The sequence below is a fragment of the Rhinolophus sinicus genome, linkage group LG03 (genome assembly GCF_036562045.2).
Source record: "Rhinolophus sinicus isolate RSC01 linkage group LG03, ASM3656204v1, whole genome shotgun sequence".
Classification (NCBI taxonomy): Eukaryota; Metazoa; Chordata; class Mammalia; order Chiroptera; family Rhinolophidae; genus Rhinolophus; species Rhinolophus sinicus.
This window is the reverse complement of record NC_133753.1, coordinates 81,506,394-81,534,076: the sequence shown is the minus strand read 5'-3', so window position 1 is coordinate 81,534,076 and position 27,683 is coordinate 81,506,394. Positions and strand designations below refer to the sequence as shown.

The window sequence follows — 27,683 nt, the reverse complement described above, 5'->3', positions numbered from 1 at the left end:
CAGTTTCTAGTATCCATTGATGACTCTTGCATTACGATTGCCAAACGTTGATTTTTCTAATTCTATCATTCATTCTATATTTATTAGTTGGTGTTCAATTGTAAGGAAGAACTTTCCTTCCTTCCCTGTCGCGTCCAGCGCAGCAACACGGGCAGTGAGCGAACGAGAAGGGGCGGCGAAGGGTTAAGAAAGTAAGAAACAGAAATCAAGAAAGTTATGAAACAGGGGCCAAGGGTCTCACAGCCTCAAAGGACTGAGAGCCCCCCCCCCCAATCCCAACCCAATGGGGGGGGGCGGCGGTGGCCTTTTGGCTTTTATGCATGCACACACAAGAAAGCAACATTGTTTTCTCCAAGGTCTGTGAATTTCACACATTATACTAAGAAACTGATTTGAACTAATTACCCTTGCCTGCAAACAGCTGGACCTTCAATTTCAGGATGTACCTCCCCAAGAGCCAAAACCTTTATGCTGAAACTTACTGAAATGGATAGATGGAGAACTGATGTTACTGCACCATTGAATCTCTTCCCAAGCAGGTCGTGGGAAGGAATGCAGCCACAAAGGCAGAAGCTCTCCTTAAAACCGGGGGAAGGTGGGGGTCTATGCCCACCTCTATCAACCCCGTGGGTTCTCCTGCTGGTCCCCATGGGTTCTCCTGCTGGTCCCCATTCGACTGTGCCTGGCTTGAGTTGTCCCCCCCCCCCCCGCCCCCATCTTTCTTGTCGTTGACTAACCAGCCATCCTCTGGAGCCTAACAGGGAGATATAAGGTGTAAGCACAAAGGTGAAGCCAAGTCCCTGAAAGAATTAATGTCACAGACTCTCTTTTCTTTTTTTTTAAGATTTTATTGGGGGAAGGGGAACAGGACTTTATTGGGGAACAATGGTCAAATTGTTGTCCTTTCAGTCTTAGTTGTGGAGGGTTCTGTTCAGCTTCAAGTTGTTGTTCTTTCAGTCTTAGTTGTGGAGGGCGCAGCTCAACTCCAGGTCCAGTTGCCGTTGCTAGTTGCAGGGGGCACAGCCCACCATCCCTTGCGGGAGTCGAACCGGCAACCTTGTGGTTGAGAGGGCAGGCTCCAACCAACTGAGCCATCCGGGAGCTCAGCGGCAGCTCAGCTCAAGGTGCGGTGTTCAATTTTAGTTGCAGGGGGCGCTGCCCACCATCCCTTGCGGGAGTCGAGGAATTGAACTGGCAACCTTGTGGTTGAGAGCCCACTGGCCCATGTGGGAATCGAACCGGCAGCCTTCGGAGTTAGGAGCACGGAGCTCTAACCGCCTGAGCCACCGGGCCTGCCCGACTCTCTTTTCTTTAGGGGTAGGTACGAGAGGACAGCAGGGTAGGCTGCTGACCCGCTGCGTGACAACACTTCCTTTATGTACAATCAATACGGTTGTTAGTCAGTTGTTTCTAATCCGTGACTTTTTACTTGGACGTTCAGAGGTTCTCAGATTGGATTTATGGAAGCCCGGTCAAGTTAGCTACCTTTTGAGATATTCATCTAATTTTTGAAGCATTTCCTTATTTTCTGGCACAACAATGTTCCAGGCTCGTCCAGGGATGGAGTCACCTTCTCTGACTCTTGAAAAATCATCTCTGTCTCCAAAGAGCAGCGGTTCTTCTTAGCGGGGAATGGCATTCAGGAAGCAAGAGCAGGACACTAGGTATGCTCATTGCTATTGGGTGTCTTTGCTCCTAGGCCTCTTCAGTGGATGGCGCTGGGAAGTGCGTATATTCCCTACACATATGTGTATCTATTAAAAATAACGAGCCCGTACTGACATCTTCAATTCCAATTTCCAACTGAACACATGGTTCCTTCGTCCCCTCCCCCATTCCATATTTCTTTCTACCTCCTCCAACAGTGAGAACCTTGACTCCCAATAACCATTTACTCATTAGCTCATTCCTACAATACAGCATCATTACACAACTGTTACAACCACATAGCTATCAAAGATAAACTTGCTGTGGGGCTCTTCAGTATTTGTTTGCAGTTCTCGTCCTCATACTCGAAGATGCTTATAGTCAATGTACTGCGCTCAAGTCATCTGTTTTTTTTTTCCTATTTTCATATTTTCCCCAGACAAAGGGTAGCATACTACACATATTTATGCATTTATATTTTTCGCTTGACACAGTCAGTGCATCATATCTAGAGGAACCTAGGGGTCAAGCAAACCTGCCCTTCACCTGCTCCAGGTCACAAAGTCAGACATAAAAAGGGAAACAAACTAGAAACCTAACCGAGGGCTGACAAGCCCGAACTGCTATTTCCCGCTAGGGGAAAAGATTAGAAAAAGACGGTGAGAAGATCGAACCCCTCGATGTAACTTTAAGCTACGAACGAACACTCCTCGGAACTACAAGAGTCAGAGCAGATCTGACTCTACTTCCGTCGCCCTCGTAGGGAAAAGAACGCCGGGGACGTCACGACAAGGGCGTGTCGTATGGGGATGAGCAGGGCGCGCAGAGGCTGCCGGTCGTGCTCAGCCCGCGCCCCCACGTCCCGCGCGTCCCGAGATCCAAATGCTCCTGGGGTTGCTTTCCCGATGGGCGAGGTTGGGGCGAGGGGCCCCGAGGCAGCGAGGGTGCGGAGGCCGCGTGAGAGAAGTGACCGTGCGTGAAGGGCGAGGCGAGCTCGCGGGTCGGGGCCGCTGCGGGCCGAGCAACTCATACTTACCTGGCAGGGGAGATACCATGATCACGAAGGTGGTTTTCCCAGGGCGAGGCTTATCCATTGCACTCCGGATGTGCTGACCCCTGCGATTTCCCCAAATGTGGGAAACTCGACTGCATAATTTGTGGTAGTGGGGGACTGCGTTCGCGCTCTCCCCTGGCATTTCCCGGTACTAAAAGTAGAAGTTTTGTTACGGGTTCAGCGTTCAGCCGTCTCCCGAAACTTTTTTCCTACGGTGGTTTTATTTGCGCTTGTATTTCGTGCATTTTCTACCAGTTGTGTCTGGTTGAAGTTTTCTGAGCGCCTCATTGGGTTTAAGCCCGCGATCTCATACTTGCTACCAGGTTTTGTGTTGAAAGTTCTCTAAGAAGAAAGCAGGTCGAGAAATCTCTTCCCGAAACTGACCCTTGTTCGCCGGAGAGCTCATTTCACCGTGACGCGTGACGTTAATTCTTGTCAGTCACGGCAACTGAAGTTTTGGCTTTCTTTGTTCTTTTCTATTCCCAGCTCGGCTTTTTCACCCGCAGAAAACCACAGCGAACCCCGAAGCAAAAGGCTGGTCGGTCCAACTTGGTAGGGTGGGAACGAGCAGGGGCGAAAGACGTCTTGTCCATCCAAGCAGGTCGTTGCTGTAGTTACTTCTAACCAAGCTTACAGCCTGCTTAATGTAGAGCTCTCTCTCTCCCCCTAGTTTTTACATCGCATGTCAACAGAGAAAGAGGACGGGGGCGTGGGTGAAAGTGGACACGTTCCCGTCTCTTTACCCAGAGACGGCGTACGGTGAAGATTCAAATAGCATTTCACGCCCTGGTTTTAAGGCCTTGAGTCGCTCGCTGTCCTCCCACACAGCTTTTCCTTTTAAACCAACCGCCCTTGCCCCCTCTCCCGTTTTTCTCCATTTTCTTTTCTGCATAGTGCCTCGCTTCAGAAAGATCAGTTTGAGCTCAACTTCCATACTTTTACTACTACGAAACATTAAGAATATCGTATAAGCTTTTCCAAACTAGGTACCCGTCTTTCAGCCTCAATGGTCTACACGCCTGACCGCTCACTCTCGTTTGCGATTTCCTCTCTTGCCATCCTCCACTCTCCTCGCATAACCCCCTTCGTCTCGCTCCCCTGGTTCCCCACGCCGTTGTTGGCTCCCCTGGCCGTTCCACTCCCTGGCCTGCTCGGTTCCTCCCTCAGGAAGCATCATCAATCAATGCATCTCTCTGCGCCCTGGGGTTGGTCTCACCTTCCTTTTAGTAAAAAGGATGTTTCGGTTTTTTTTTGTTTCCTCCATCCTGTAGGAACTCACCCTCCCTCACTAGACACATTATTATGATGATCTTTCCTAACCTCCATTAAAGTTTGAAATTAAGATTTCCCCTACCTACTTAATAGGGATCGTTTTTCCCTGGTGTCTTTTTGAGTAAGTCTGTCTCAAACTACAACAGGTTAAGGGGTTCAACATATACAACAACTAAACCTAGTCAAACCTAAAGGGGGAAAAAGTCAAGATTTCAACCTGGAAGACATAAAACCAGGGCAAAGTATGAACTTCATCCGCTGCAAACTTTGCAGTGACCGAGAAGTATATAATAGCAATAGAAAGTATATATTTTAAAACACCTGAAGAAAATTGTAAATACACTATTATGTTTTGTAGTCTATTTCATAATAGTCCATTTAATCTGTTCAATTCTAATTAAAAAAATGTTTTTGTGTGTAGCTGCAATAAAGCTTTATTTACAAAAGCAGGTGGTGGGCCTGATTTGGCCCACAGGCCATCCTTTGCCAATTCCTATTTTCGAGCAGCACTGTGCATTTAACATATGATGCAAGGCCTTAATCTTTTTCCAATATTTTTGTCTGCTATTTAGTGATTCCTTTCAAACTGTAAACTCAGTTTCTTTTTTATTAGTTTCAGGTGTACAAAGCAATATAATAGACATTTACACCCCTCACAAAATGATAACCCCCCCCAATCTAATACCCTCTGACATCGTATATAGTTATATTACCTATGCTGTACTCCACATCCCATGACTATATATATATATATATAATGTATATTTAATTATAGTGGACATTTAATATTATTCAATTTCAGCTTCAGGTGTATAGCGCAGTGGTCAGGCATCTAGCATCTACACAGTCCATGAAGTGATCTCCCCGATAAGTCCAGTGCCCATCTGGCACCCCACATAATCTTTACATTATTGATTATATTCTCCACACTGTATTTCATATTCCCGTGATTATACTGTGACTACTAATTTGTACTTTCTAATCCTTTCACCTTCTCCCCCATCCACTCCCCCTCCCATCTAGTAGCCATCAGTTTTTTTTCCCCTATATCTCTGAGTCTATTTCTGTTTTGTTTGTTCGTTTATTCTGTTCTTTATTCTGTTTATTCTGTTTTGTTTGTTCTATAAGTGATGTCAGATGGTATTTGTCTTTCTCAGTCTGACTTACTTTGCTTAGCATGATATTCTCTAGGTCCATCCATGTGTTGCAAATGGTAAGATTCCATTCCTTTTTATGGGCGAGCAATACTCCATTGTATAAATGTGCCACAGTTTCTTTATCCAGTCTTATCAATGGGCATTTTGGTTGTTTTCATATCTTGGCTATTGTGAATAGCGCTGCAATAAACATAGGGATGTGTATATTTTTTTTGAATTAGTGTTTTGGATTTATTTGGAGAGATACCCAGGAGTGGAATTGCTGGGTCATAAGGTAGTTCCATTTTCAATTTTTTGAGGTACCTCCATACTGTTTTCCATTGTGGTTGCACCAATTTGCAATCCCTCCAGCAGTGCACGAGGGTTCCTTTTTCTCCATATCCTCGCCAACACTTGTTTGTTGATTTATTGATGTTAGCCATTCTGACTGGAGTGAGGTGGTATCTCATTATGGTTTTTATTTGCATTTCTCTGATGATTGGTGATGTTGAGCTTTTTTTTTTAAGTTGCTACAAGCTTTTTTTATTTTATTAGTTTCAGGTGTACAAAATTGAACATTTTTTTCATATGTGTGTTGGCCATCTGTATGTCCTCTTTAGAGAAATGTCTCCATGTCCTCTGCCTGTTTTTTTTTTTTTTTTTTTTTTTTTTTTTATTAATCAGTCCTCTGCCTGTTTTTTAATTGAGTTTTTTTTTTTTTTGGTGTTGAGTTGTTCAATTCTAATTTTGTTTTTAGACAGTAAGCCAAACCATTTTTTAGACAGTAAACTATATCCTTTATATGTCTGCTATTCTGCCCATGAGAAGTGGAGTCTATCTCTTACCTGAAATCTGGACTTAGTGACTGGCTTGACCAATAGAATGTGGTAGATGTGATGCTCGGGGAATTCTGGGACTTGGTCAGAAGAAGCCTTGCAGCTTCCATCTGGGTCTCTGGGAACCTTGTAAGAAGACTGACTACTCTGGAGCTGTCATGTTGTGAGGAAGCCGAAAGCTTTGTGGAGAATGATACATGGAAAGAGAGATGCTCAGCTTGTCCCCAGTGGTTTCAGTCCCAATCTGGGACCCCAGACATTAGGGAGCAGAGTAATCCCTGCCAAAATTGCAGATTTGTGATCAAAATAGATGATTGTTTTTGTTTCAAAGCTTTTAAATTTTGGAGGTTGTGTTTTTGTGCAGCAATAGAGAAATGGAACAGGTAGACAGGAAGTAAGCAACCAAATAAGTTATGTGAAGTAGAAGCAGATGAAATGGATTAAGGGATAGAGAAGATGGAATGGAGAGAAGGGGTTGGATTGAGGGCTTTAGTTTTAGACAAGATGTCGGGGAAAGCCTCTCTGCTGACCTCTGCTTGCTACACACTCCTGCTTTTATTTGCTTGCTCACCATCAGCACATACAACCCCCAAACAGCTACCCCAAAATGTCAGCCTGAGCCCCTGAATTTACTTGTCCGGTAACAAATCCTAAGACCACAGCCACACCTTAAAAAATTTCTAACTCTTCATTTTTAAGTTTATCAAAGTAAGTAAGTGAATAATGGTCCAACTTTTGTGGAACAGAATGAACATGGATGTAAGGGCATATCCCTGAGGAGGGCCACAATTCCCAGAAAAGGAAAAAGCAGGTTCCCCAACAGGGATTTCCTTCACATCACTGTGACACATGGGAGAATATTTTACCTCACAAAAGATTTGGGGGGAACAATAGTTGAAAACCAGAGAAATACATGGCATGTGAGAGGTACATTATCCTACAAGAGTTCAAAGCAGAGAAAGATCCCATATAGACGGAAAATCTGAAAAGGCATCATAGAAAAGGTACAATGTGAGTTCCCATAACTATAGCATCTCATGGCTGACAGGTATCCTAAAGGGTCATTCTGACTAGTTATTGACCTATCTATTACTTGCAGATGTATCTTGAACGATGGGTAGGGTTTGGATGGTGACATTAAAAGTAGGAGAGGGTGCTCCAGGGAATAGCATAAGGAAAGACCAGTAGTAGAAGGGATAACACATATTCTGGAATCAGCAAATTGTGCTCGTATGTGTAGGGAAATCAGTTTGGCATGATGGATTGAACCATATTGTTGAGGGCCAAGAATACTGCAGGATAAGGTGAACAGATCAGCAGGTAAAGGGGAAATAGTAGGACTTTTTGGGAAGGAAATCAATCATCCAGAGCAAAGCTGTGCTGGACGGTCACTCTGCCAAATAGAGTAGCAAAACAAGGCTGTCAATTAGGAGCGTAGATCAATCAATAGTCAAGGTGAGGGGTAGGGAGATGAAATGTGGATGATGAGAGAGATGTTGCTAAGAGAGCAACAGGACTTGGGAATTGAGGGCTCATGGAGGGACAGAGAAAGGAGTCAAACAAGAGTCTAAGCCTTTCAGCCTGTAACAGTTGTAAGGATGAAGGAAGTGACAAATCAAGAGTCAAAAGTAGCTGAGGTATACGAATGTGGTGTAAGATACTGAGTTGGGTTTGAGCTATATTGACTTTGGCTTGTCAGTGGTGCAGCAGGCGGAGCTATCCAGCCAGGCAATTGGAAATGCGACATACTAGTACGGAGGAGAGGGTAAGGACCAAAACAAGACGCGGTAGTCATCTGAATGTAATCATGGAGAGGGGTGAGTTGTCCCGGGAGGAGACAGGAACTTGAGTATAGGCTGGTACAGAAACGGGAGAAATGGTGTTACAATCAAGAAGAGGTTGTCATCTACCTCATCTCAAATATTGAGTGGAATCGGATAAGGGCTGAGCAAAGGTTGGGCCTGAGAAGAGGCCAGGAAAAGGCAGCTGGGAAGTAACGTGATAGTCTAGCAACTGTTGGGAAGCCGGTCAGAGCCGCAGTCAGACTGCGGAATGAATACAGTGAACACGAGGCAGCCGCGCGCAGTGGGAAGGTAGAAAGTCTCCCCGCGAGGAGGTTGGAAGGACGTCGGGTCCTAGTGTCTGAGGACCGACAGGCTGCACGTCCCTCAGCATCTAGATTTCTGCTTCTTCACGTTACCACACGAGACACTGTACGTGGAGTGTTCACCTCAGAGAGCGTCACTTATGAGGGTGCCTATTACTATTTCTAGTAATAAACTAGCTGTTTTAATGTAAGCGGAAGCCGCGGAAAGAGGCGGCGGGACACAGGGATCCATCTCCTCCCCCTCTTCCTCTCGCCCCCCCCCCCGGGGCGATCTGCGCAGGCGCGCAGGGAGGGTGAGGCTGTGCGGCCGGAAGTGGAGTCCGGAACGCTTTAGGGGAGGGACCTGCGGGGTAAACAGGTACTAGGCCAACGCCTGTAGACGGTTTCCGAGGGTGCAGGCCACCATGAACCGGCTCGCAGATGACTATGACCCCTACGCTGTTGAAGAGCCTAGCGACGAGGAGCCGGCTTTAAGCAGGTGGGTGCCTGTCTCTCCGAGGCGCTCTATTCTTCGGGCCTTCGCGTCCTCTCTTCGCTGCGCCTGCTGGGCCTGTGCGGACCGTCGGCCCAGCGGTTCCGGCACCAGTCGCGCCCCGTTGTCGCCTGTGGGACGCCGAGGGGCGTTCTGGTGAGGTCTTGCAGCCACGGGGGAGGCAGGGCCAATACCAGCGCCTGGAAGGGGGGGCTATTCTGGAATCACGCGTAAGTCTTCAAAAGCATTGAGGTCGAGTCCTGCCTCTTCAGCTTACTAGCAGTGTGACCGAAGGCAAGTCACTTACCTTGTTTCTCATCTATAAAATAGGAAATACAATACCTGTATCGTAAGTATGTGTAAGGCTCGTGGGACTTAATGGGAAGTGACCATCTTGAAGACTAATATGCCATAAACAGAAAATAAGGGAATGATTAACAGACTTTTTTGAGCATCTATCACCGTGTTTCCCCGACAATAAGACCTAGCCAGACAATCAGCTCTAATGCGTCTTTTGGAGCAAAAATTAATATAAAACCTGGTCTTACATTATACAATATATTATACAATATAATATAAGACCGGATCTTATATTATACAATGTATTATACAGTATATTATACAATATAAGACCGGGTCTTATATTAATTTTTGCTCCAAAAGATGCATTAGAGCTGATTGTCTGGCTAGGTCTTATTTTCGGAGAGAGAGAGAGAGAGTATATGCTTGCTCTGGGCTACACAGGTCAATCATAAGATTTTTGCCTTCTACAAATCTTACTGTATAGTAGGGGAAATAATATATACCGGGGGTACCCAAATAATGTATACAAGTGGACACTTTGGTCAGCGTTGCTCAAGCAGTAGTTCGCGGTAATCAGACATGTCTGGATGCTGATGGTAATCACTTCTTGTACTTGCAGAAGTCAAACATGACTTGTATTCATCTTTGGTTATCGGTATATATTGAGTATTATAATTTTAATACAGTTTTCCTTTCTTAAAATGTGTATACGTTTTTTTTTTGGCACCCTCTGTATATCTCAGAAGGTATGTATTTTGGAAATAAGTATGTATCTTGGAAGAGCATTTTGGAAAACGATGACCTGAGATAGGCACAGATGAAGTTCCGTGGGAATTTCCAGTAGGGATTAACCCTACCTGGGGGAAACTTGCAGATACATTGGCAAGAGATTTCCAGGCAAATTTAGCCATTTTTTAAAGCTGTCAGCAGATCCTACTTAAAATCTTGAAAACATTCTGTCCAACTGAGCTTTTTGGACTGAGCTTTTTGTAAAACTGTCCTACTTCCGTCACAATGTTTCTTCACATCTGGGGAGGGGTTGTAGGCATGGGAGATCAGACTGCTGTGAAGATTGCTATTGTGGGGAAGGAGGGTGGCCTGTGAAAAAAGAGTTTCAGTTAATGGGTCAGGTCTGTGAAAGGAGGTATATGTAGGCCTCAATTAGTAATTCAGTTTGATTGGAATATAGCAGTGTTTCCTGTACTTGAGTTATTCTGCCATTGCCATCTCCATATAAAACTGTTACTATTTATTTAATATTTTTCTTTGAGTCTGTTTACATTTTTGTAGTTTAATTTCTTAAAAGAAGCTTTATAATCCTGTGACAATTGCCTCTGGTAAAGTAATTAAAAATACTGTGAAAACAAAACAATATTATTAGATGGTATTGCCTGCTCAAGGCTCTGAATCTAATGCTTGTTGTTTTAAAAAGGGAGATTGGTTTTAGAGAGGTGCTTGAGAGGAGTCTGTCAGGATTTGGTTTTACCCCAGGTGTAAGCTAATATTTTATACCTGTTACTGTTTCATGAAAGCTGGCAGAAGATATGAGATTCCTGGGTCAGACAACTCACAGCACAGCAGGCAGCATGAGCATTGGGTTCTTACTGTTTACTCTTATGTCCCAACTTCTACAGGAGTTACATGGTGAGAGACCCAGATGGATGCTACACAGTCAGTGAGTTGGCACTGTGGCTGAGGACCACTTGAGCTTGAAGAATCTACCTCTTTTATAGCAGGCAGTAAATAAGCCTGCTCTTTGTCCTGGAAAGGGACATTACTTCATTCCTCTAGGTTTTTGTTTTCTTGTTTTTTGTTTTTGTTTGTTTTAACTGCAAACACAATTCTGAAAAATGGCCTAGGTAAAGAGTGGTGAGAACCTTGCATTCTTGGCATATCAACAAGAATTTGCAGCACCCATGATGTATTGCCTCACCCAGTAGTGCTAAATGCTGAGACTTCTCTTGAAATTATCACTAGGCTTGAAGAAAATTTGCAAAAAGAACAACTCTCTTGCCTTGTCATTCAATTTTTTTTTTTAAATTAAACTTTTTATTTTGAGGTAGATTCACATGCAGTTGTAAGAAATAATTCAGAGATTCTGTGTCACCTTTATTTGGTTTCCCCCAGTGTTAACATATTGCAAAACTAGTACGATATCACATCTGGGATAGTGACACTAATACAGTCAATACAGAACATTTTCATCACCACAAGGATCCCTTCTATTCCCCACTTCCTGCCCCCATGCCCAGCTTAACCTCTGGTAACCACTAATCTCTTCTCCATTTCTATAATTGTGTCATTTTCAAAAAACATATAAGTGGAATTATGTAGTTTGTAAACTTTTGGGATTGGCTTTTTTCACTCAGCATAATTCTCTGGAGGTTTCGTTGTAGGTATCAATAGTTCATTCCTTTTTTATTGCTGAGTAGTAGTCCACGTTTAACCATTAATTCAGTGAAGGACATCTGGTTATTTCCAGTGTTGACCATTGTGAATAAAACTGCTCTAAACATTCATGTATAGGTTTTTGTGTGCATATAAGTTTTCATTTCTCTGGGATAAATGCCCAGAAGTTCAATTACTGGGTTGTATGGTAATTACATGTTTAATTTGATAAGAAATTGCCAAGCTGTTTTCCATAGTGGCTGTACCATTTTATATTCCCACCAGCAATGGCTCCAGTGTTATTTAATAGGTGTTATTCAGTGTTATTTACTAGATGCCAGTAGCCCCTCCTCCGGTCTTCAGTTGTGACAATCAAAAATGTCTCTAGCTATGCTAAATGTCGCTTGGGGGACAAAATTGCCCCAAGTTGAAGACCACTGAAGTAGTTCAAGGTTGAAATTATCAGTTGAAACCAGGTTGTAGAATGCTCTTTTGAATGCTGTGCTGAGAGGTTTGGCCATGGCTGATTTCTTTTGGATCTGGGTAGTGATGTGACAATAACATTCTGGCAGCAGGATTAAGGGTGGAATGAAACAGAAGAGTTTGGAGGCCTGGAGATTGTTAGGATATGGTGTACATTTAAGAAGATCCGAGTGAATATAGTGGTAATGGAGAAAGAGGGAGCATGCTGCTCAGGATGAGGAATGTCAGAGAGCTTTCTTGGGATTAGAATCTGGCTAAGGCCTCTGTCACTAGCAAAACTGATTGTTGTGAATTGCATTTTTCTGATTTACCTTCTGCTGGAGGCTCAGAAGCATTATTCTAGAAGAGAAAGATAGAGAAGCAAAAACCAAAAATAGTCTGTAATCATCTGACCATGGGCCATTGAGCATTATTTATTTAATGTTGATTGTATTAGAAATGTCTTAAGCATTTCAGATATTCCTGCTGACACCTGGTTTAATTCTGTCATACTACTATTGATGGCACAGAAGGCCAAATAAATTGGCAGAATTGCTTAGGAGAATTTGGAATATAATTTAGCTTTCTGCTTAGCACTGTGCCTTTTAAACTGTAATATTCAATTGCTATCTGTTAACATTTTATGTGGATATATTAGTGATATATTAGTTATATATGAAGTTTTATTAAAATGTCCAGAGATTTAAAAATCTACCAGTTCTGTGGAGTAAACTTTTCATTGCTGATGGAGTTAGCAATTGGTGCAATACTTCTGGGAAGCAGTGTGATCATTCAAGAAGTTAGAAAGACGTTTGTAATAAGTCAAATGCAACCTTGTCAAACTTAAAATGATTGGGCAGTGAGATGATGGGAGTTGTAAGTTATTTTAACTCTTTACTATTCATGTTCTTTATGATTTAAATGTGTACTAGTTCTGAAGATGAAGTGGATGTGCTTTTACATGGAACTCCTGAACAAAAACGAAAACTCATCAGAGAATGTCTTACTGGAGAAAGTGAATCATCTAGTGAAGATGAATTTGAAAAAGAAATGGAAGCTGAATTAAATTCCACCATAAAAACAATGCAGGACAAGTTATCCTCTCTGGAAAGAGGTAAACTTTCAGTTAGATTTTCACAGATATTTTGTAAAGCTCCATATTGGCAAGAACCTTATCTGTGCTCTGTCGTGTTCCCTGCACCTTCAGTAGGTGCTCAATAAATGTTTATTGAGTGAATGAATAAGTGTGTTTGGCAACCTCAGCATAGTTTTCTTTGATGACTAGTGAAGAAGTTTCCTGTGTTGTTGGAAAGATATTTAGTACTGTTTACTTGCAAGATTTTTGTTTGTAATTTTTACCCTAGGATTAAAAAAAAAGACAGGCTTATAGAAGTATTTTTTAGGATTCTAGAGCACTGATATGGCAGATTAAATGATGTGTCACCACAAATTCCTGTCTCATTTTAGTAACGAAATATACTTCATTTTGATACTTGGTCTCTATGTAAAAGGTACCCAACCTGAAAACTGATTTGTGAAACTAGGATTCCTTAGCATTGGTTTCCACGTTGATAGGCTATGTATTAACGGTTAAGAATGAAAGCATGTGTAAAAAGAAAAAGAAAAAGTAAATCTTAATAAATGTAAGAAATGCTTAAATAAAAAACAGAAAGCATGTGTGATAATAAAATCAAAAGCGGATGTTCATTAAGAGGGAGAATTAGGGATGCAGGTATATGATGACATAAGTACAGGTAATGTCAGGGCACCTGGCACAACTGAGGAGAGGAAACAAGTGTCCTTGACTCATTTTCCTGCCTCTCTTATGGTTCTTAGCCTCTTTTCCCTCAAGTCCCTTTAAAACAAGATGGTTATTCCCTGTGCTCCACAGTATACTGCATGGCTGAAAGGCAGAGATATGTATGCTGGCAATCTGAAAATGTGGCTATTTTATTTAATTAGATTTGTGGGAAGGGAGACAAAAATAATCTCATGATTTGGAACATTTACTTAAGGAGGGGGCAGTTCGCTGTGATTGCACAGGACACAAATGCAGTTAAGTCAGTGATGTGGAAGTATTTTTCCATCCGAATGAGATTGGGAGGAGTTGATACTACTTTGAGGTGATAGAAGAATGTATGGAGTTTTTTTCTTGTCAGTTATGGATGGTTTAGTCTGTAAACTTCTGTTATGGTTTGAACAGGGTCTTCCTCAGGAAATGGGAATGTTGGAACAGCTCTGACAAAGTACTATGATGATATATATTTTGATTCTGATTCTGAGGACGAAGACAAAACGGGTAAGTAAAATGCTTACCAGGTTAAGCAGTTATATTTTATGAAAAAGGTTTACCTAGCAATTATTTGATATTAGGATTTCCTTCTCAGTTTGATCTTTTAAGAAATTGCAGGCAGGGGGCTGCGGGTTAGCTCTGTTGGTTAGAGTGAGGTGCTCTTAACAACAAAGTTGCCAGTTTGATCCCCACATGAGCCACTGTGAGCTTCACCCTCCACAACTAGATTGAAACAACTACTTGGGGATCAAATGTATGGTGATGGAAGGAGAACTGACTCTGGGTGGTGAACACACAATGGAATTTATAGATGATGTAATACAGAATTGTACACCTGAAATCTATGTAATTTTACTAACAGTTGTCACCCCAATAAATTAAAAAATTTAAACAGAAAGAAAGGAAAAAAAACAACAACTACTTGACTTGGAGCTGAAGGATCCTGGAAAAACACACTTAAATAAAAGTTAAAAAAAAGAAATTACAGGCAGTTGATGTGAAAACAAAAGCAGGATAGATGACTAAGAACAAATGTATATACAAATATCATACACCTGTATCAAATGTCATACACCTGAAATATATACAGAGGGTGCCAAAAAAAAAAAAGTATGCACATTTTAAGAAAGGAAAACTGTATTAAAATTGTAATACAAAAGATGAATACAAGTCACATTTGACTTTTATAATTACAAGAGATGCTCAAAGTGGTTACCATCAGTGTCCATACACTTCTGATTATGGCGAACTACTGCTTGAGCAACGTTGACCGAAGTGTCCTCTTGTATATCTTTTTTTGGTACCCCCAGAATCCAACCTATGCCAGTTTTACCACAAGAAAAGAAAAAGAACAGATGGGAATGCACACATGTGAAGACATAGGACCAACAGTGGCACTGCAGAGGCACACTTGGGGAGAGGAAGAGTATGTCCTGACTCAGTCACTCCTTCCTCGGGGCTCCTTAGCGCAGGAATATTTGTTTCAACACCTGGAAATAGTTTCTATATTTTTACCCTCTTGGAGAATTTTCCCTAACTTGTTGCTTTTTTTCCATCAGCCTCTCTATTTTTTGGAATTGATTTTGTATAAAATTTGAGCAAAGTTGAACCGTAATGACAGGACCTAAAACTAATTTAATTATATCAGTAGTTACACTGGAATACATAGATAACAAATTTATATGGTAAAGGAATAATTTTATATTTTTGTATATTATTACCTAAATATTGACCTGCTCAAGTATATTTTAATAGTCTGGTGTTTGTGGACAGCCATAGTTCTTTTTTCACTCATTTTTGAAATATTTTTCTTCTGATTTCAGTAGCATTTATATATGGGAACTTGTGGAAAATTTAGACATCCAAAATAGTTTCTATTTTTGGTATGCTTTGAGTGGCCTTTTTGGACTCTGAATTTTCAGTATTTAAGCTCTTCAGGTACCAGTTTTCAGTGAAGAAACAGTTTTTGCCTCTTCTGTCACTTTCATTTTAGTGCCTTGTTAATTGGACAAGAAATTTACTTGGAGGAATAGTTAAAAAAATTTTAAAGAATGTATAAATAGGAAAAATATGTAGTCTAGGAAACGATATTCTTCATTCTGTATTAAGGCTATATGAACTTTAGACAGATACTTAGTCATATCCTTAACATTTTCAAAATTAGCACAGGTGACCAAGAAGAAAAAGAAGAAACGACACAGGATTCCAACAAATGATGAATTACTATATGATCCTGAAAAAGATAACAGAGATCAGGCCTGGGTCGATGCACGGAGAAGAGGGTAAGAACTTAAATTTAATGTTTAGAATCTTTAGAGAAAATGATTAAAAGAAGATTTTACTGCATTCACATTTTGAATATATGTATTTGCATGTACGTTTATACAGACACACATAAACAAAGAAATTTGAAAAAAACTGAACAGTTTAATTTGAAAATAACTAGGTAGTTTCAGTTGATTTTTAAAAAACTATTGAACTCACACTGCTGTAGTCAGTCTCTCCAAGGAACAAAGCTGAATTTTTAAAATAGACAACTTAAAACTAGTTGGACATTCCTTTTCCGCCCACTCCCCGCTGCCCCTGAGTGCTGCTCCTCCTGCTGCATCGTCCTGGCTCCAAGCTCCTGCTGTGCCAGCGCAGCTGTCGTCTCCTTCCAGCCACCATTGTGACCATCCACCCAGGCCTCATCAGCCATAATGAGATATTCTTCAACATGTACAAGATCTGGGAAATCACGGTGGAGGTGGAGGGGAAGATGGTCAGTAGAACAGAGGGTCACATTGATTCATGGATGGAAATGCCTCCGCTGAAGGCCCCGAGGGCAAAGGTACCGAAAGCACAGTAGTCACTGGTGTTGATATTGTCATGAACCATCATTTGCAGGAAGCCAGCTTCACAAGAGAAGCCTACAAGAAGTACATCAAAGATTACATGAAATCAGTCAAAGGGAAACGGGAAGAACAGAGACCAGCAAGAGTAAAACTTTTATGACAGGCTGCAGAACAAATCATGAATATCCTTGCTAATTTCAAAAAACTATCTGTTCTTTATTGGTGAAAATCTGAATCCAGATGGCATGGGATGCTGTGACCCCATAGATGATTTTCTTTAAGGATGGTTTAGACATGGAACAATGTTAACACAGTTGGCCATGGGGATCCATCACCTGTCATCATCATAACTGGCAGCAGCTTTTCATCCACACACCAGGACTAGGACAGATGGGATGGATGTCACCTTGAGCTCTTCGTTTATCTTGACCTTGATTGATTTGGAATGGAGGCATTGTTTTAAGAAAAACATACCGTGTAGATCGTCTAAAAATAAATGCATTTAAGCTGCCCCCCCCCAAAAAAAAAACAACTAGTTAGACATTAAGAATTTATGTGGATGAAGAGTGGATGTTATATTTTGTATCTGAATTGTTCTTTTTAACTGTTTACAATTGGATTTTTCAAAATTGAGGTGAAATTCACATAACATAAAATTAACCATTTTAGAGTGAACAATTTAGTGGCATTTAGTATATTCATGATGCTGTGCGACCACCACTTCTATTTAATTTCAAACCATTTTCATCACCCAAGAGGAAACTCTGTACTCATTTCAGATGTGATTTGATAAAGGCCGATGTCGTAAAACTAAAAGCTAGGCAACTTACCACTATTACCCAGTGCTTCCCTAACCTGGCTGTGCTTCAGAGTCACCTGGAAAGAATGAAAAGCCCTTGAATCCTACTCTAGGAGGTTTTGATTCAGCTAAGGTGGGGGCTTGGAATCTATATTTTTCAAGTCAAAGGGATTTTGATACTGTGTGGATCTTTTAGCCTCCACCCTCACACTTTGTCGTTTTTTTCTCTCCCAGTTTCACCTATGCACCACTTCCTCGACTGCCCCTTGCATTCATTTAATGAGTATTTTTTAATCACCCACATTCTGGAATGAACATTTGAAGTGCTATGATACTTAACACAAACTTAGATGGTACAGCCTTCTGTACACCTAGGCTAGATGGTATAGCTCTTGCTTCTAGGCTACACACCTGTACAGTGTGTTACTGTACTGGATAGTGAATATGGTATAAAGCAAAAAAAGGTGCACCTGTATAGAGCACTTAGCCCGAATGGAGCTTGTAGGACTAGAAGTTGCTCTGGGTGAGTCAGGGAGTGAGTGGTGAGTAGACGTGAAGGCCTACGACGTTATTGTACACTACTGTAGACTTTATAAACACTGAACACTTAGGCTACACTAAACTTATAAAACAACACGAGATTAAATCAAGCACAAGAGAAAATGATGCAATCAAGAGACTTGGTAAACAGATGGTGTATCTGCTGGCATAACACGGCACACTATTTTACAGCAAACTTTTTATAAGTAGAAAGAGTACACTCTAAAATAATAAAAAGTATATATGGGAAATACATATTCCAGTAACAGTCATTTATTACAATTAACAAGGATGCACTGTACATAATTGTATGTAATATACTTTTATATGACCGGCAGTGCAGTAGGTTTGTTTACAGCAGCATCACCACAAACATGTGAATAATGCTTTGCCCTACGATGTAACCATGGCTACGACATCACTCAGCGATAGGAATTTTTCAGCTCTATTGTAATCTTATGGGATCACTATTGTATATGTGGTCCATCGTTGACTGAATCGTCGTTATGCGGTGCATGACTACATTGTAGGCGGGTCCTATCATTGGAATTGGATGTTTCTCACGATTAGATTGGGATTATAGGTTTTGGGAGGAAGACTAAACAAGTAAAGTGCCATTTTCATCACAATATCAAAGGCACATATACCATCAATGTGACTTATGACTGTTCATGTTGACTTTGATCACCTTGGTGAGGCAGTGTTTGTCAGGTTTCTCTACTGTAAAGTTGCTCTTTCCCCCCCCATCCATACTGTACTTTTTGCACGGAAGTCACTATGGGCAACTCAGACTAAAGGAGTGGGGAGTTATGAGGAGAGAGTATCTTCCTAAATTATTTGTAATTCTTATGTACGGGAGATTTGTCTATTCTCCCCAATTTATTTATTTATTTATTCAGTCATTTATGTGAGCATGGACTCGAACATTTATTTATACTTTGGGTTATGATCCAATACTTTATTTTGTTGATCTAATTGTTTCAGCTTTGGACAATGGGAGCGTTTTCAGTTGCCTCCTATGCTCCTTTGACATACCTACTGTATTGGTTGGTTGATTGGTTTTAGCACTTCCTTGCTTTCTGGCACTACAAGATGCTCCAGGCTCATCGTGTATGCCCCGTTCCGCGAATCAACCATTTTTCAGAGGATTACTGGTTATTTTCATTGGAGAATGGCATTAGAAATGTGGCTTTAATGGTCTCCCCCTTCTTTTTTTGTTCTAGCTACCATGGGTTGGGAAGACAGAGGCCACGTCAGCAACAGCCTGTTCCGAGTAGTGATGCTGTCTTGAATTGCCCTGCCTGCATGACCACGCTGTGTCTTGATTGCCAAAGGTAACAGATAAAGGATAACAACACACACATGCGTACAAAACAAAAAAAACAACTTGGTGGGCCTTTTTAAAAATCAGAAGTACATTTTTGAGGTACTTAGGAATTCTGATAAGGTTCTGTCCTCATATATCCTTTGGACGACATGACTAATTTTTTAATAAGTAATTTTTTTTATGCATAGTTCCGTCACAACTAGTTTAAAATAAAGCACTTACCAGTACTGGCAAGGATTTAGTGAAACTATGTATATGTTGTATGTAGAATGATACAATCTCTCAAATACACTTTATTTTTGTGATAACATGTAACATGAAATTTAAAAAAACATTTAAAAAAATTTGCTGTTGAGTACTTTGAGTATTCAATTTATTGTCAACTAGACCATTTAAAAATTTATAAAAATCTGTTCCCTGCTTTATTGAGATATGATTGACATATAACATTGTGTAAGTTTAAGGTGTACAACATGATTATTTGATATCCAAATATATTGCAAAATGATTACCACAATAAGGTTAGTTAACACATCCATACCTCACATAGTTACCTTTCTTTTTTTCGTAGTGAGAACTTTTAAGATCCACTCTTAGCAACTTTCAAGCATGGAATACAGTATTGTTAACTGTAGTCATCATGCTGTACATTGCATCCCCAGAATTGACTCATCTTATAACCGGAAGTTTGTACCTTCTGTCACTTTCACCCATCCATCCTCCCCTACCAACTACCAATCTACTGTCTGTTTCTATGAGTTCAGTTTTTGTTTTTCGTTATTTCAGATTCCACGTATAAGTGAGATCATACAGTATCTGTCTCTCTCTGACTTCTTTCACTTAGTGTAATGCCCTCCAGGTTCTTCTATGTTGTCACAAGTGGTAGGATTTCCTTCTCTTAATGGCTAAATAATATTCCACTGTATATATGTACCATATTTTCTTTATAGCTGAATGAGCTGTTGATGGATACTTAGGTTGTTTCCATGTCTTGGCTATTGTAAATAATGTTGCAGTAGGTTTTTGGGAGGAAGACCACTGAAGTAAAGCGCCATTTTCGTCACATATCAAGGGCACAATTTATCAATGTGATTTATTACAATGTTGACCTTAATCACCTACCTGGTTGTGGTGAGGGTACAGATGTCTCTTTGAGGTAGTGATTTTATTTCTTTTGGATATACCGTGTTTCCCTGAAAATAAGACCTAGACGGACCATCAGCTCTAATGCGTCTTTTGGAGCAAAAATTAATATAAGACCTGGTATTATATTAAATTATACCTGGTCTTATATTAAAATAAGGCCAGGTCTTATATTAATTTTTGCTCCAAAAGACGCATTAGAGCTGATGGTCCAGCTAGGTCTTATTTTCGGGGAAACATGGTATACCCAGAAGGGGGATTGCAAAGAAATAATCAACAAAATAAAAAGGCAACCTACAAAATGGGAGACATTATTTGCAAATCATATACTATCTGATAAGTGGTTAATATCGTAAGTATATATTAGGAACTCATACAACTCAATAGCAAAAAAACCCAAACAATCCAATTAAAAAATGGGCAAAGGACCTGAATGGACATTTTTCCTATGGATCATATGTTGGTTCTATTTTTAATTTTATGAGGAGCTTCTGTATTGTTTTCTATTAGTGGTTGTACCGATTTACATTCCCACCAGCAGTGCACAAGGGTTCACTTTTGTTATCGCTTGTCTTTTTGATAATAGCCATTCTAACAGGTATGAGGTAATATCTCATTGTTGTTTTGATTTGCATTTCCCTGATGTTTGGTGATTCTGAGTACTATGTACCTGTTGACCATTTGTATGTCTTTGGAAAAATGTCTATTCAGGTCCTTTGCCTATTTTTTAATTAGATTGTTTTTTTGCTATTGAGTTGTATAAATTCCTAATACATATTTTTGATATTAACCACTTATCAGATAGTGTATGATTTGTAAATAATTTCTCCCATTTTTATCTTGTTGATTTGTTTCTTTGCTGTGCCAGAAGCTTTTTAGTTTGATGTAGTCCCACTTGTTTATTTTTGCTTTTGTTGCTTGTGCTTTTGGTGTCATGTGCAAAAAATCATTGCCAAGACCAGTGTCAAAGTTTTACAATTTCAGGTCTTATATTTGTCTTTAGTGCATTTCATGTTAATTTTTGTGAGTGGTATATGATAGGGGTCCAGTTTAATTCTTTTGTATGTAAACATCCAGTTTTTCCAATATTGTTTACTGCAGAGACTATCTTTTACCCATTGCATATTCTTGGCTCTGTTGTCAAATATTAGTTGACATTATATGTGTGGGTTTATTTCTGGGCTCTCGATTCTGTTCCATTGATCTATGAGTGTTTTTCTGCCAGTCCCATACTGTTCTGATTACTATAGCCTTGCATGATAGTTTGAAATCAGGAAGTGTGATGTCTCCAGCTCTGTTCTTCTTTCTTAAGATTGCTTTAGCTATTTGGGTTCTTTAGTGGTTCCATACAAATTTTAGGATTTCTTTTTTCTGTTTCTGTGAAAAACTCCATTGGCATTTTGATAGGGATTACATTGACTTTATAGATGGCTTTGGGTATTATGGACATTTTAACAATATTAGTTCTTTCAGTCTATGAACACAGGATATCTTTCTATTTATTTGTTTTCTTTAGTTTCTTTCGTCAGTGTCTTACAGTTTTTAGTGTACAGATCTTTTGCCTCCTTGGTTAAATTTATTTCTAAGTACTGTGTTTCCCCAAAAATAAGATCTACCCCGAAAATAAGCCCCAGTTAAGATCTCAGCTGAACGGATGCATTTAGTACGTTATGATGATGTTCCAGAAGAAGATGACATGACTGTATTTGAATAAATGCAGATTGTTGTACATGAAAAAAATAAGACATCCCCTGAAAATACGCCCTAATACATCTTTTGCAGCAAAAAATGATATAAGACCCCGTCTTATTTTCGGGGAAACACAGTATAAGACCTGGTCTTACTTTCGGGGAAACACGGTATTTTATTATTTTTGATGCTACTGTGAATAGGATTGTTTTCTGAATTTCTTTTTCAGGCAGTTTGTTGGTAGTACATAGAAACACAACAAATTTTTGTATACTGCAACTTGACTGAATTCGTTTATTCTAACATTGTTTTGGTGGAGTCTTCAGGAGTTTTATATGTATATAAGATCATGTCATCTGCAAACAGAGACAATTTTACTTCTTATTTGGATACCTTTTATTTCTTTTCTTGCCTGGTTGCTCTGGCTAGGACTTCCAGTACCCTGTAGGATTGGAGTGGTGACAGTGGCACTCTTGTTTCCTATTTTAACCATTTTAAGTGTATAATTCAGTGACATTAATTACATTCACCCTGTTATGCAGTCATAACCACTATCCATTTCCAGAAGTTTTTTGTCATTCCACACAGAAACTCTGTACTCATTAGACAATAATTCCCCATTCTCCATCCCACACGCCCCAGCCTCTTATAAACTGTATTCCACTTTTCTGTTTGGATTGTTCATTGCTAGCGTACAGAAATGCAACACATTTTTGCGTGTTGATTTTGTACCCTGCAACTCTGCTGAATTAATTTATTAGCACTAATAGTTTTTGTGTGTGTAATCTTTAGAGTTTTCTACATCACATCATCTGTGAACAAAGATAATGTTACTTCTTCCTTTCGAGTTTAGATGCCTTTTATTTTGTTTTTTTCTTACATAATTGCTCTGATTAGAACTTCCAGTACTATGTTGAATAGAAGTGGTGGAACGGTGAAAGCAGGCACTTTTGTCTTTTTCTTGATCTTAGAGGAAACGTTTTCAATCTTTCATTACTGAGTATGATGTTAGCTATGGGTTTTTCATATGTGGCATTTATAATGTTGAGGAAGTTTTGTTCTGTTCCTAGCCAATTGGGTGTTTTTATCATGAAAGCATATTGAATTTTTATCACATGCTTTTCCTGCATCAATTGAGATGATCATGTTTTTTTTCACCCCTTCATTCTGTTAATCTAAATACAGTCATCTCTTGGTATCCAAGAGGGATTTGTTCCAGGACACCCCTCCTCTCCCCTGGTGGATACCAAAGGGCTCAAATCCCTTATACTATAAAATGGCTTAGGACAGTGCATACAGTGGGAATCAGCATTTATGGATTCCCAGCAGCAGATTGAAAATACTGTTTTCTTTCTGTGAAAAGTTGAATCTGTGGCGGCAAAACCCATGGATATGGAAGGCTGACTGTATACTCGTGACCTTTCCTTTCCGTTTTTTTCCTGGTGGCCTTATAAATGCCTAGCTTACTCCATGTTCTGAGTCAAGTTAACTGAAACTAATGGTGGTGTGGTGGTGGATTTGTTCTAGGAACTAATGAGTAGTTAGATGTAGTTTTTCTCACTACCCTGAGGTTTCTGATCTGCAACAATTAATATATACACTTTCCATATGAACTCTTCAGCTTTTTGTATATTAATTGACCTAGGATATGTTTATGAAATGAAAAAAAGTAAAATGACTTTGTACTTAAGTTGCTGCTCTTTCATATTAAAACGTGATATGGGGTTCCGACACTCAAAAGAAGTTGCTTCATGATCTAACAGTAGAATTTGACCTCGATAAAAACTCTGTTCCATGTTAACACAGGATTTCAATACAGTGGAGTGTAAATGAAATTTGTATAGCCTCACCTGGAGAGAAGCACCAGATTGCACAGTGTAAATTACTGCTGGTGGTGGTGCAGGTCAACGTGTGGAACTAATGAAGGCATAACTGGAGTTTACTGTTTTAGCAGAAACATTTCTGTTGCCTGAGGCTTAAAGGGAAAAAAATAAAAGCCACTTACTAAATGGGGAAGGAAGTAGGGAAATATGAAGTATATGAGGAACACAAAGGAAGCATTATCTATTCTTTAGACTGCTGGCGTAAAGCCAAGGGGACATTATGAAGTCAGAAGCTCTTTCAGCTTTTGAAACTGTAGCTTTTTACTAAAATGGTGATCAGAATCATACTACTTGTAATGAGTAGAGGACAGAGTCTCAGGCCACAGCAGAAAAAGGCACAAAATTTATTTCAATATTACTTCTGAAGTTTCCCACAACTTTTCCTGTCTTTCTGAGTTTGCAGAGCAAATCAAGTTTTTTCCTGAGAGAAAAGTTAATTTTAAAGCAGTAGAAAAGAGGATATATTCATTCTTTGTACTGTTTTCTTTTTTTTTTTTTTTAAGGGAAATTTTACTTTATTTCTAATGTAAGATTCTAATTATTTCAAAGAATCATTAACTCTTATCTGATGTTGAACTATATTATAGACTAAATTTCTATTTCCGTTGGCTTTCCTAATTGTTTAGACTGAAAGCAAATTATATCTTTTTTTTCACATTTTCAATTATGATTTAATTTTTATAAATATTATTTTTTAACATTTTTTATTAGTTTCAGGTGCACAAAACAATGTAATAGTTAGACATTTATTATTTATATCCCTCACAGTGACAACCCCCCTCCCCCCCATCCACTACCCCTCTGACATCGCACACAGCCGTTACATTTCCACTGTCTCTATTCCTAATGCTGTACTCCGCTGCTTATAACTATACACACACACACACACACACACACACACATACATATATGTAAAATTGTAGTTGACATACATTATTGTTCAGCTTCAGCTTCAGGTGTGCAGTGTACGTACTATTTTCTATTAACAAGTTTCTTCCTGTTCTTAAAATAACTTAACATGTCTTTAAATTTCCCATTTTGTTCCCATGTCTTTACTTTGGTTGGTATTTCAGTAAGTTTGTGGTGTTCTCAAATTTTATCTCAATGGGTAACTATTAAAATAGAACATAAATCCAAATTCTCCATTTCATTTTCTTCTTAGGCATGAATCATACAAAACTCAATATAGAGCAATGTTTGTAATGAATTGTTCTGTCAACAAAGAGGAGGTTCTAAGATACAAAACCCCAGAGAACAGGAAGAAAAGGCGAGGCCGTAAGAAGATGAGGTCTGACCATGAAGATGCTGCAGAGCAGGCGGAGACACAAGTGGAAGAAATCTATCACCCAGTCATGTGCAGCGAGTGTTCCACGGAGGTGGCCGTCTATGACAAGGACGAAGTCTTTCATTTTTTCAACGTTTTAGCAAGCCATTCCTAAGTAGCTGTGTTGGCTTTTAATTGCCCAATACTGTATATAGGCAAATATGGACAGTTATTTTCCTCCTGCCTGTTCACATCAAGTGACATTCTGAGTGGTTAATTGAGGAAGCAGTGTTTTATCTTTTTGAAAGAGAATGGTTAATCAACCTCATCCCTCCCCTTCTCTTAAAATTTTTCTCCCGCTCTCATGGGATTGATTATTCATTCATTCCCTTTTTGATGGACTTTGGAGACTTGGGCTTTTTATTTATTAAAACTCTTTAGAATTAAAATGTTCTGGAGTTATAAGTAATCTTTGTTTCAGAGTGTCATTTATATTTTTTATTTTAAACATACCCTTGGTGTGATTAAACTAGAGACTGTTTACTGACTTCTGTCTGTATTTTTTTTGCTAAGAAGTATTTTTATTTCCCATCTACCCCATAGGGTGAAGTGATAGTATTTAGCAATTTAGCAACTGTTACAGTGACATGGAGTTAGTATTGCTGGGTGCCTGGAATAATTAATAAGGTTTTTTTTTTTGTTTTTTTTTTTAATTTTATTGGGGAAAAGGAACAGGACTCTATTGGGTAACAGTGTGTTTCCAATTTTTTCCAAGTCAAGTTACTGTCCTTTCAATTGTAGTTGTGGAGGGCGCAGTTCAGCTTCAGTTGCTGTTGTTAGTTGCAGGGGGCACACCCCACCATCCCTTGCAGGACTCGAGGAGTCGAACCAGAGTCGAACCAGCAACCTTGTGGTTGAGAGCCCACTGGCCCATGTGGGAATCCAACCGGCAGCCTTCGGTGTTAGGAGCACGGAGCTCCAACTGCCTGAGCCACCAGACCGGCCCTAATATAGGTTTTTCCTTAAAAGGGTTGTACTAACCAGTATTCCAAACTGGTGAATGAATTAACACAGTGAAATAGAAATTTGTGGTGAGGAAGAGCAACCTCACCCTCCAGCCTTAGACTAAAAAAACTCCTGTTGCTGCCCCTGTGTCCACTATTCTGGAATTTCTGTTTTCAGCAACCAAGGTTTTTGTTTTTTCCTATTAACATAAAAATCATTAGTGGCAGCTTGGAGGAAATTACATTGTAGGCATCTGTACATTTTAGCTTTTTAAAAGAATATGAACTATTTCCAAAGACAACATTAGGAAACTCAGGGTCTTCTTGTTACTGTAATAAAAATGAGAGAGAGTGGAAAGAAATCAGGAAATATGTTTTAATTCAGGCTCTAGCGTGGTAATCTTGGGCCAGTCTGTTCCTTTGAGCCCCAGTTTTCTCACCTACAAAATGAAAAAATTGGACTAGAGCGGTGATTCCCCACAGAGCTCAGGGCTCGACGGAGTGTGAGGGGGAACCTCTGCACACCCTCTCAGAGAATGGTAGATGTCCAGAAGGAAAGCATGTCTTTCCCAATGTGTTGCCTTCTGCGCTTTCTAAAAGGTACATCTAAGGAGAGCTGGACCCACTGATGGTATGGTGTTTGTACGCATTGGGTGGAGGCAGAAAAATGATAAAGAATGATATGCTGATATCTGATTAGAAGCCTTATATATACCTTTATTTTATTTTATTTATTTTTGTTTGTTTTATAATTTTTGGGGGGAACAGGGTGTTTCTCCAGGGCCCATCAGCTCCAAGTCACCTCAATTCAGTTGTGGAGGGTGCAGCTCACTGGCCCATGTGGGAATCGAACCGGCAACCCTGTTGTTCAGAGCTCACTCTCTAACCAACTCACTCTCTAACCAACTGAGCCATCCGGCTGCCCCTATATACCTTTAAATATTTCAACAGATTGCCAGATGATGCATTACAGAATAACACGACTGGTCTGTTTATTTTAACTTTGTGTTTGCCATGTTGTAGCTTTGTAAGATTGCTTTCTTACTGTTATTGCAAACCTTTTCTTCCCAGATCCCACAACCACCCCTCCATCGCACCGTCATCTCCACTTCAGTGGGAGGTTCTCAGAAAGGTCATCTGGAGGAGATGTTAAAAAGGCACATTGTTTAGGCCCTACTCAGATTCAATAATAAAAAGGCAGGAAATCACAATGTATAAAGATGTAATTTATGACCATAATAACATAAAGGGGAGGGACAGAACTGTATAGAAGCAGAGTTTTGTGTACTATTGAAGTTCAATTCAAACTAGGTTGTTAGAAATTTAAGATGACAGTTGTAATCTTCAGGGTAACTGAAGATGTTTCAACAAGAAGAAAATTGAAAGTGATCCAAGAATGTATTTAAGTATTATAAAACTACAACTACTTTTTTAAAGATTTTTTTTATTAGTTTCAGGTGTACAAAGCAACATAATAGACATTTACACCTGTCACAAAGTGATAATCCCCCTCCCCCAAGCTACTACCCCTCTGACATATACCTGTTACCATTGAATAACTTCCTTACACTATACTCCACCTCCTATGACCATATATATACACACACACACACACACACACACACACATATGTTTTTTTCTTATAGTTGACCTACAATATTATTCTACTTCAGCTTCAGGTGTACAGCGCATGGTCAGGCATCTACATAGTCTATGAAGTGATCCCCCCGA

The 27,683-nt window shown here is 39.8% G+C and overlaps 1 protein-coding gene, 1 non-coding gene and 1 pseudogene across 3 annotated transcripts; all 3 read left to right on the top strand.

The window, feature by feature from the left end:
- Nucleotides 1–2,675: 2,675 nt before the first annotated feature.
- LOC141570844 (U1 spliceosomal RNA) lies at nucleotides 2,676–2,839 on the top strand. Its single transcript, XR_012495293.1, has one exon. It is a non-coding gene; the product is annotated as a U1 spliceosomal RNA (small nuclear RNA).
- Nucleotides 2,840–8,342: 5,503 nt separating this feature from the next.
- EAPP (E2F associated phosphoprotein) lies at nucleotides 8,343–25,495 on the top strand. Of its 2 annotated transcripts, XM_074328137.1 has the most exons (6): nucleotides 8,348–8,530; nucleotides 12,610–12,791; nucleotides 13,881–13,976; nucleotides 15,634–15,751; nucleotides 18,866–18,976; nucleotides 24,847–25,495. In XM_074328137.1, exons 1-6 carry the CDS (start codon nucleotides 8,457–8,459, stop codon nucleotides 25,121–25,123), a joined length of 858 nt encoding a protein of 285 aa, XP_074184238.1. In that variant the 5' UTR covers nucleotides 8,348–8,456; the 3' UTR covers nucleotides 25,124–25,495. The 2 variants fall into 2 exon arrangements, with proteins under 2 accessions (XP_019610108.2, XP_074184238.1); XM_019754549.2 differs by lacking the exon at nucleotides 15,634–15,751 and having other exon boundaries at nucleotides 8,343–8,530; nucleotides 24,847–24,986.
- LOC141570625 (translationally-controlled tumor protein-like) lies at nucleotides 16,046–16,750 on the top strand (annotated as a pseudogene).
- Nucleotides 25,496–27,683: the final 2,188 nt, after the last annotated feature.

Bases quoted from the DNA above. Each gene is read 5' to 3' on its own strand.
- EAPP (XM_074328137.1), top strand. From the start codon at position 8,457: ATGAACCGGCTCGCAGATGACTATGACCCCTACGCTGTTGAAGAGCCT. The intron at 8,531-12,609 runs GTGGGTGCCTGT...AATGTGTACTAG, and splicing joins GAGGAGCCGGCTTTAAGCAG to TTCTGAAGATGAAGTGGATG. The intron at 13,977-15,633 runs GTAAGTAAAATG...TTTCAAAATTAG, and splicing joins TGAGGACGAAGACAAAACGG to CACAGGTGACCAAGAAGAAA.